Source organism: Poecilia latipinna, unplaced genomic scaffold (assembly GCF_001443285.1).
Source record: "Poecilia latipinna isolate Pla-1442-1.1 unplaced genomic scaffold, P_latipinna-1.0 Scaffold125, whole genome shotgun sequence".
Classification (NCBI taxonomy): Eukaryota; Metazoa; Chordata; class Actinopteri; order Cyprinodontiformes; family Poeciliidae; genus Poecilia; species Poecilia latipinna.
In genome coordinates, this window is record NW_015112741.1 from 305591 (window position 1) to 316440 (window position 10850).

At 37.6% G+C, this 10850-nt stretch overlaps 1 protein-coding gene across 3 annotated transcripts in view; it reads left to right on the forward strand.

Annotated features, from left to right (window-relative positions):
- Positions 1–10850, forward strand: part of furinb (furin (paired basic amino acid cleaving enzyme) b) — a 150540-nt gene that overhangs the window by 67424 nt on the left and 72266 nt on the right. For all 3 annotated transcript variants that reach the window (XM_015028462.1, XM_015028463.1, XM_015028461.1), the window contains 3 exons: positions 2209–2304; positions 4867–4995; positions 9699–9775. In XM_015028462.1, coding sequence (XP_014883948.1) covers positions 2209–2304; positions 4867–4995; positions 9699–9775 — 302 coding nt within the window. The remainder of the gene's footprint in view (positions 1–2208; positions 2305–4866; positions 4996–9698; positions 9776–10850) is intronic.

Consider the following 10850-nt stretch of genomic DNA (forward strand, 5'->3'; position numbering starts at 1 on the left):
CCAGCTACAAATCAAAACCTCAGATCTGCTGTTTCCAGTCTATTTCTATTACAAATAATAGCAGCAGGTTCCCTCCTTAGTAATCAAACGGTAAACATCCTCAGGACACTTGGCAAAAATGAAAGAAACATTTTATTGCTCATGCAAATTGCCCTCCTAACCCATGCTGAGACCTCCCTCTTCTTTTATGATTGCTGCTTTGTGCGCTGGTGTATGTCAAGTCTTTGTCCTTGCCCTGGACCTCAGGGTGCTTTTTTCTCTCTGTTATTAAGTATTTTAAATCATTTGGTTCTAAGGATACAATCACATTTGTTCTGTTTGCAGAGTGAACGGTTTTATAGAAAGGATTTAAAAGACCCATCTGTTTCACTTGCTGGTCCTTTCAGAAGGTTGCATGCACTAATGAAGGTCAACTTCATTTTATGCACTTGATGCTTTATTTGACTTTTCGATTATGGAATAATAATATAAATACAAACACATCTATTCAAATGTGATTGCATTTCACTTGTACACAATGCATTTTAAAAACAGTACTTGGATGAATGAGTTTAAATTGTGGATTTTTCTAATGGACGAATTGACCAAATTATTCATGCTGACTCAAATATATGCAGATGACGACTCTGAGTAAATGTCCTTTAGATGGTAGCGAGTCCTCCACACAATTATCAATTCTCTGTAGCCTTCAACAAAGTGGTCACTTAATTCTGGGTGTATTTTTGACCACTCCTTTTATCAGCATGTTGAAGTTAATTTAAGTTAGTTGGTTCCTGGCACGAACCTGAGTCTTAAGCACAGTACATAAATTTTGAATAGTCTTCATATTGGAAACACTCCATAAGCATAATTTAAACCTTTGTTATTCCTTCCAAAATGCATTTTAATGTGTGTTTGCAGGCGCACATTAAAATCTGTTGGTCATTGGTCATTGATTTGAAGCGTTCAAGAATTCAGAGGCACTCCTCCGTTTTCATTATTTCACCAACTTTATGCAATTTAATGGTTTTCCTAGAAATAGACCCACACAATACTGCTTGTAATAGTTGGCAATGTATTGGCTTCTTAAGTTTGAAAGCTTAGCTGAAACTCATTCAAACATTATTCCAACCGTGGCCAGATTTCTTAATCCTTGTGTTCGGCAAAAGATTTTGTCTTCCAGAAGGCAGGTGGCTTGTCCTTAAAGGCAGCTGCAAATTTTATGGTTCTTGATGGTGTCATTTTTGAAGCAGGTGCTTCTTTCTTGATAGACAACCTCTCAGTCTTCAAATTGATATTAAAATGTCTTTCTTGTGGGCAGTGATACTGGCGTTCCAACATCTTCCAGTTTAAGTCAAAGCCTTGACAGTGCTTGGATTCTTGCTGCGCTTCCTTATCCATTAAGTTTTATATAAAGATGACAGATTGAAGCAGATACATCAAACTTTGGCGCAACCTTGAATTCCTGCAGGACAACGATCACAAAAATGCAGCAGGACCTTTGGAATAGACGAAGAAGACAAACTTTGAGCTTTTAAGAATCTACAAAAGATTTTACATTAACTCTACCTGCAAAGATAAGATGTGAAATATCAACCCAGAATTTTATACTGCTAATGGCTATAAAAATGTGTGGTAAGGTGAAACTTGGTGACTTTAAACCAGATATTAGTGAGGACATCTATACATATTTGTATATTTAATTTTGACTATGTATGTCTTAGAGATTATCCACAGTAACTTCAAAGTTTAATTTCATTGAAGTAGTTTGTTATACAATAAATAAACTGTGATTTCAATTAATCTTTTCATAGATCAAAAATTATATTAACGCCCATGATGAATGTATGTGAACTATAAATTAATTTAACTTACCATGTTTCACCACAAGTATTATTTATATAGTAGGTTTAATGCACTGGTTATTCTTTAAAGAACACAAAACGGTGCAGGAGCCACTGTTCTTCTGGAACCTGAGCAATGAAGCAAATCCGATTTTCTCTACATCTCTGCTTTTCTGTTTAGTTGTTACTTTCTGAACCCAGTTGGGACCATGTTTTTCACTTGTCTCTAGTCTTGTTTGACACTGCAATCACATCTGAAACAGGAACATTAGTAACAACAAATATGATGTGAGGGCAGCAGTGTAAACTGTGAATTTTCCTTTGTGCGTGGGTTTATTTATTTGTACGCTCTGTTTGTGTGTGTTTGTGTGTCTGGGCACTCCAGGTCCTGTGGGCGGAACAGCAAGTGGTGAAAAGAAGAAAGAAGAGGGATATCTTTGAAGACCCCACAGACCCAGATTTTTCCAAGCAGTGGTACCTGGTAGGTTCTGGCCTCCCTTCTCATTTAAATATATGACGCAACAGTACTTACTACGTAGGTACATACTTCTAACATCATTGAAGTACAGAACTGTCAACAAATAAATTTAGCTATAAAGTATGAAGGCTAAATCATAGAGATGTGTGCATTTATTTATATTGTTTTGTATTTGTATTTTAGGAATCCTTGTCATCAGTCAGCTAATCAGAAATTGTCCCACTATGCATTAAGCTCACCCATTCATCTGTCGTCTTGATCACCAGCAAGAGTTTGGGAGTTAAATGTATAATTTATGACGTCTTAGGATGTTGACTGAAGGTGTATCACCTGTAAAACATTAATACTGTTTGCTGCTGTGCTATGTCTTTTTCATTATTCACAGCCTTTCTTAGAAAAGCTCCAATTTCCCCCCCCTCCCAATCTTTCCTTTTTGTTCCTCTTCATTTACCTTAAACTGCTGTCACTGCAGCAGACCAAGCATGGCACAAGACAACAGCGAATGGAAGACATGAAACTGCTTCTGACATTTAGCATTAGACTTTAAAATGTCTGACTGTCTTAACACGCTTTTCCTTTCAAAATATTCTACCCAACTGTGACTTCAGAAATAAGAGGATAATAAAGCTTCTCTAGTCTGAGCCACATGCCACAGAGCCACTATAGCTGTCTTGGCATCACAACAATTTTACTATAGTGAGAGTTATTTTATATCAGTATACAGATTGATTCAGTGCTGCGAAGCAATATTTTTCCCCCTTGCAGAATTTTTGCCTTTATTACTTAAATGTTTTTTAGGTCATCAAACAAATGTTGATGATAACAGAGCAAATGCAAAAAAAAAAAAAAAGTTTTCTGGTGAGCCCATTTTTCAACCAAATTTGTGCTATTTGAAAAAAATATAACTGCCTTCCAAAACCTAAAGAGTTGGTTGGTTGGAAATAACTGCCATAAAGCATTTGCAATAACCAGCTATCAGTCACTGAGGAGCATTTTTAGCCCACTCTGCTTTGAAGAATTGATTCGTTAATGTCACATTTGAGGTTTATGTGCTAGTGCTGCCCGTTAAAGCTCACAGCATAGAAACTAAAGCCTTTCCTCTGCCTACGTCCCCAAGAATTCTGTGTGGTTCCGGATTGGACTTCAGTGAAATTATCGAACATTCTATCGATTGTACTTTCTATTGCTATTGATCATATATCAGTTTTCTATTAGTACCGATCACCGATGGTTATTGTTGCCCAGGCCTAGCAGACCGTCACTCTGTCACTGCGTGTCTAACTGCTGTGTTGGTTTTATTGCAGATGTAGCGCTATCTACACATTTCAAATAAAATTCAGGAGACCATCACAATATTGTTTGGGAAATGTGAGACAGGCATTTTTTTTTTCCTTTTTGATCTGAAGAAGTTTGGCCTTTTTGACCTCTTATGAATGTCATTTTTGAGTAGACTCTTTCTTACCGTTGAAACACTGACCTTAACCTGAGGCAGGTCCTGCGGTGCATTGGATATTGTTTTTGGTTTTTTTATTTTATTTTTTTTTTTTTACATTTCTGCGTGAATCATTAATGCACTCTTGGGGACTTTTTGCTCTCTTTAGTTGGAAACATAATGTGTTGCATTCCACTATCCTTTGGCGAGTTTCATGTTGTCAAACGAGTTTTAAATCAGTGATTTTTTTAATAGTGGTTGCGATTATGAATAATTTTTTTAAATCACCTTGTCTCAAATGTCACTACCAAGTAAACTGGCGACATTGGTTTAGGAAGACAGAGATTATGTGATTTGAGTAGTCAAAATGTCTTCCTGCACAATGATCCTACACATAAATAAAAATAAAACGCAGAGCGGATCAAACATTAACCAACTGAGATATTTACAACAATATCATCACTGGAGGCTGACTCTGAGTTGACTCTAAGATTATTTGTTTCCTACTTTTACCAAAAATATTCTTTATATCTTTTTTTTTCCTCATTCTTCAATATTCTCCAAACCCAATATTGAGTATCGCCTCACAGACTGCATATGTCTTTATGCCACCAGTGTGATATGATTGCTTGAAAATGAAATGATTAAATAAAAGATTTATATGAACTGTACAAACAAAGCATGGCGCAGAACAGTGTAGTTTTAGGAGGGTGTTTTTCTGTTCTCTGAGTGTGAGTCTATCTTTAACCACCTCTTCCACCTACAGTGCTTACTTTCCCTTATACCTCTCGCAGTACGACTTTCAGCAACCACACTCTAACCCCTTTTTGTGTCCTTCTCCTTCCACTCAAAAGCTCACAGTCTGTTATTTACGTCAAGAGCCAAATACTTTCAAAAGGATTGCTGAACTGCAACAAGTTGTCTTTCTTTTTTTTTTTTTTTTTTGCCATTTTGTACTTTAATGTTAAACATTGCTGTGTTTATTCAGTGATCTAAATAAAGGGGGGAGGGCGGGTGGTTTGCAGATGACTTGAGCTTTTCTGTCGCTGACAAACACTTTCTGGTGGTTTTTGTTTGAGAAGTGTGGCTCAAAGCAAATAGACACCTAAACAAAAGGCTTTTGTTTATTTCAGTCCAATCCAACACATCAAGACTTGAATACGAAAGCAGCCTGGGCTCAGGGCTACACTGGGAGAGGTGTAGTGGTGACCATTTTGGATGATGGGATCGAAAAGGACCACCCTGACCTCCACAGCAATTATGTAAGTTAAAAATGCTAAATGCACAGGTGCAACTGCAGCATAATTTGTCCCAAATCAGTTATTACAATGTACTCAGATAAACTAGTTCACAGCAATCCTCTGTTTTCATAAATCAGAGAAGACTACTGTTGGTTTGTGAGGTATTAAAGTCAAAAGCTTTGCATTAGTGACATTAGGGTTTAAACATTCATTATCTATAATATTAATTGGATATGTTACAGCCATGTTTTATTCATTTTCAGTATGAGTGTTTACACCCCTCCGTATTGCTCGTCATGTAAGATTAACGGGTGAGCAACATGTGTTTTCCAGTTTCATGAAGCTGCCCTTTATATTGCCACAATCGAACCTGCTCTGTTGGAGCCTGTTGTTATATAAGCTCCAGATTATCTGCAAAAAGGCAACACTTTGCAAAGTGAGCTTTAGTTTGCAAAATTTATGTTGGTGATAACAATTCTCAGCTGTAGGGAGCTTGTTGCATAAGCAAACGTCTTAGTTGAATTCATGCAGTGCCATAAATTAGGAAAAGCAAAAAAGTCACAAGACAAACTATTTTTAGGCATGAAGTGCATGGAAGTGCTTAAACATTGCTGTGAATATTCAGTGTGCTGCTGACAGTGCAAGCAGGGGTGATTCTTACTTAAATAGGTCCCTGGGTGGAGCCCCCTTTCAGCTTCCAGCACATAAATATGCACGGCTGTACACTGTAAAACGTAAGTCAACAGAACTGGAACAACAGTGCACTGTTTGATGTTAGATATGATTTATTAAATATTTTTCAAACAAGTGAATAATTGTTAAATGAATTTGATCCACCTGTATATTGATTTTTTTTTTCCTCCACACTTATATAACTTAAATAATTAAACATGTCCAAATTTGATCCAGGGAAACTGGTCAATGCCTTTGTCTATTATACTTTGAACAACCGAAATTCTGCTCTAGCTGTGGGACCAATTAGTTCCCTAAATACCACACAACAGGCTCAAAGCTGCCCAACCAAAGTATTGACTGGTTCTGGAGTGATCACATATCTCCTATGCTAACATCCATAATTTGTCTCCCTATGAAAATCCTACTTATCACATATAAAGCCTTTAATGGCCAGTTTTCATCCTACATTAAAAATCTCATTATTTCCTATCACTACACCATAAGTCAATGCTCACAGCAGGGCAAAGGATTTCCTCCTCCCAGACTTTTTAAGCTCTGACTGGGAGGATGGGAGTTTGCAGCTTTTTGGATCCTTTCATGTGGATCAAGCTTCTTAGTGTGGAAGCATAATACTGAAACACTTCTCCTTATTTCTCTGTCTTGTTGCCTTTATATTTACATATATTGCTGTATAGCTAATTGGTTTTATGAGTGATACCTCACAAATCCATACCCCTTTTAGATATTTTTGTGTGTGTGTTGGACCGACACAAAGCGGCTCAGAATTGTAAATGGGAACAAAATTCTTCATTATCCAACCCCCAATCAATACATTGTAAAACCCAATTATGTTGCCTTTTCAGCTGCAAGTCTCTTAGGGTATCCCTCCACAAGCTTTGCACATCTAGAGATGTTGCGAAATGGCCCAAACTCAGAATAAATTGAGTGTTTCTGGGAACACCAATTTTTGAATCTTACCACTGATTTTCAATTAGGCTTGGATCATTATAACATACAACAGTACATTCAAATATTTGAATGTTATGAAAAGGTTCAATATTTTTAATCACTCATTTCAGAAAATTATAGATAGCTCATAGATTCATTTTAGTGTATTTACAGCCTTTGTTGTAATTTTGGTGGTTATGACTTTCAGATCATGAAAACTTATAATTTAGTGTTTTAGAAAATGTGAATATTGAAAAACAACTCATAACATATTCATAGAAAGTTGAGTGGGAGGAAAAAGTGTGGCAGGGGATAAATCTCTGGTGTTGTTTGTTTCAGTCATCTACAAGAACATTTGGACAGAACTTACTTCTGCTGATAAGCATTTACTGAGATGTTTATTTTCCTTTTATAGCAGGACTTGGCATCTGTCCACATTGACAAATATACCTAAATTTATTGATTGACAGTGATATTTACTGTTCTGTATTGGTCAGCAAATCTTCCTCACCTGAACTCCATGAAGAATCTATGGGATATTGTCAAGATGAATAAGAGAGACACCAAACCCAACAATGTAGATGACCTAACAGATCAGGGTAAGGAGCCAAAATTTAAGCATAGTGAAAAACAAGAAACTCCTGGAGAAACTCACAGGGGAGTTGGAAAAAGGAGACATGGGTTAGTGGCTGCCGAAGAGCCAGTGACAAGCAGAAAACTCAGAAAAGGGAGCCACTAACCTTTTCAGAGACCAGGCGAAGGATTGGGATAATGAGCAGCAGCCTTTAGTTCTTAGATAAAGTAAGATGGGAGTGTGGTGATGTTTCAACAGGCACAGTGCTGAGTGGAACAGGCATCTTTTACCCCCAACATTAAATCTCACTGAGGTGAGAGGCAGATCCGTGGAACAAGCAAGGGTCAGGCAGACAGATTGATCCGTGGATCAGGCATGAGACATAAGATTGGTGTCAAGAAAACAGAAGTCATTGAGGTATCCGACAAGATCAAAACAAGAAAAAACTGAAAAAGTAACTCGGTTGTGATCAGGCAGAAAAGGAATGCTGGAAAGCTGCGTATAAATGTAGGAAAACAGGTGCAGGGAATAACTTGATTACTGCCGAGAAGCGGCTTGCAGGTGCAGCAGAGGAACGATGGATGACAGAGCAGTCAGGCGTCCCAGAACTATGACATAGCGCAGCTTTGGCAACATAGGCATCCATTCCACCTCAGTGGAGCCACAGGCAGATCACCTCCATGCCGTATACAACACTGATGCTCTTTACAGGAATATCAGAGCAGACCCTACCTACTAAGACTAAGATCTTTTGGAGTGCAGGGAGCTCTCACCTTTTTTGGAGCTTTGGACCTTGTGGTGGCATCAGCCATCTTATGGTGTAGTTTGGTGGAGCAGCAGCTAATCTACTACTGAGAAAGAGAATATAAGTTAAACAGGAAGGTCAGGACTGACCTAAGATGCCCCTCTTATCAAGTGCAGGTGGTGGAGGACAGAAAGACTTTTGGCAAAAAAAAAACAGCCCCACTCTTTCACAATGTTTCCCACCCCATGCATGAGGCTGTTGCAGAAGTGAAGAGTTCCTTCAGTGACAGACTGATGCGTCCTGCCTGCACAAAGTAGCACAATCGCAGGTCTACTTGTGATTGTGCTGCACAAGTAGCACAATCAGTTATGACTGCCATAACTGTTATGACAGTCATTACAGTTATGGCAGCTGTTATGGCTGCTATAACAGCCATAACTGCTGTTATGGGTGTTTTTCCATTTTTGTAAATTATCTTTTGTACATTTTAATTAAATTATCCTACTCAGTTGCAGATTTCTTTCAACCTAAGTATGCTTATTTTGATAGCTGTACATTTTTTAAAATTTTTCTTGTATTGTGGGGCCTTTGAGTGAATCCATATGCCTTCATTGGCCTTTTACATTGCTGCTGGTACACCTGAGAGATTCCACACTGGGAAACATTAAGGGATACTTCTATTCTGTTCTATCCCATGCTATTCTTCTCTATTCTGTTGTGTTCATGCAAAAAGAGGTCACAGCTAGTATTGCATGCATAGATATGGACCTACATTTTAAAAGCCTGACCTTTCAGATTACAATATCCTTGCAAAGACATTACGTAAGATTCAGTATTTTTCAGACACATTCCAGGAGGCTTTGTTGTCTGTAAGAACCATAGCAATTGCAAGAAAAAAAGGCTTGAAATATTTCACTGATTTCCTAATGAATCTTTGTGACTATTGAGTTTCACTTTCTGAGATGAGTGAAAAAAAATATTGAACATTTTTACAATATTCTAATTCTTTGCAATGTACTTGTAAATGTACTTTGATTTAAGCTATTCAATTTAAATTCTGGCTGCTTTTTCAGGGTCATGCTGGAAGGTGAATCTCTGGCGCAGTTTCAAATCTTCTGCAGCTTCTGCTGGTTTTCTTTCAAGATTGTCCTTCATTTTGACCAGAACATCTTGTTCCACATGTTTCTGGTTTCTTTATATGGCTTTTGGTAAACCTTAAACTTCTTTTTTTTCTCTATTAAACAATAGTTGTTGTTTTTTTTTAACACATTTGAACACACCACATTCTGATTTGTGGAATCAATGGTTGTTTGTTGGCCAGCTGGTTCCTCTACATGAGCTGTTGATCTCTTCAGCTTCTGAACAGTTTTCTTCCACTTCACAGTTATGCACCACTTTGTCACTACTGTCAATAAAAAGCATGCATATTTGTGACTATATCAGTTAAACTTTACACGCTTTGAATTTTTGCACAGTACATTTTGCAATGTCTTTAGTCTGTTTTCTTGCTTCACCTTTTTTGTGAGTTCTTTTAAGCTTTGCCTCTGTACTTGATTTACGGTTGCTTTTACCTAAATTAGCACTATATGAAAGAATTTGATTAGCGAATAAAAAGTGAAGTGGATGACACACTCTGATCAGTGTGTTGTATACAGCTACCTTTATAAATCCAAACAATTTTCAGTCAAGAATCCATACAGGAAGGGGTAAAAGGTTAATTATAAACTCCTGAAGCGAAATTTGAAATGACTTGATTGCTGTCCTCTTTCATCTCTCTTTTAGGACCCGGAGGCAAGCTACGATGTTAATGATGGAGATGCTGACCCCCAGCCGAGATACACACAGCGAAATGAGAACAGGTAATTCAACAGCAAACACTACAAGACATATACGACTGATTTTGCTTTTAGTTGGTGCAATATATCAGAATAAAGATATTTCTGGGCAGTCTTCTCTTCTTGTTTTATCAAGTGGGACTACAACACCATTCAGGTTGTAGTTCAGGTTCTCCCATCTGAATTTCCATTTACAAACTAACATCTCTTGTTGTAAAGCATTGGTCCATCCTTTCAGCTGAGTCTTAAAAGATTGTTCCCTTTTTTTTTTTTCTTTTCTTCTCTCCGCCTGTACACAAGCCCAGCTGCTGTTGCAGCCTTTACTGACTGAGTCCTTACAGCCCTGCAGCCACATTCACACACATTTTTTTGGCCTATACAGTGTATGTTTGTTTTCTTCCCCTCCCTAAGCCTCACACTTTTCCCTTTCCAGCCTTTGGTGATCACACTGAAACATGTTTGTCCCAATTAAATCATGCACAGCCATAGCTCCACTAAGGACCAATCTGAAATATCCATCTTCTCCTCTTTTTCCACAAACATTGTGGTCTCCCGCTGATGAGAAGCTACTCCCACCTCCAAAATGCACAGCAGGATTTACCCCGCTCTCTATCTTTTCAAGGGTGCCTGCCACCAATTCTTTTTTGTATTATTTATTTCCTTTTGTGGCTTCAGACTATAGATTTCACTTGCATTTGGTCAAAAGCTGTGAAATAGCTGAAGAGAAATAGAGACATAGTAGGCTTGAGCTTTGTGTAGTGCATTGCTGGTCCACATTTTCAAAAAAAAAAAAAAAAAAAAAAATCAATATTAAGAATTGAAAAAAAAACAGTTTACATTAAAACTACATGTGATGGTACTTCATTAAAACAATGACACACATATGTAGTATGCCTTCATAATCCAAACAATTTTCAGTCAAAAATCCAAATAGGAAAGGGTAAAAAGGTTAATTATAAACTCCTGAAGAGAAATTTGAATTGACTTGATTGCTATCCTCTTTCATGTCTCTTTTCGGAACCTGAGGCAAGCTTCTAAATCACATGTGTCAAACTCAAGGCCCGCGGGCCACATGTGGCCCGCCATGTCATTTTATGTG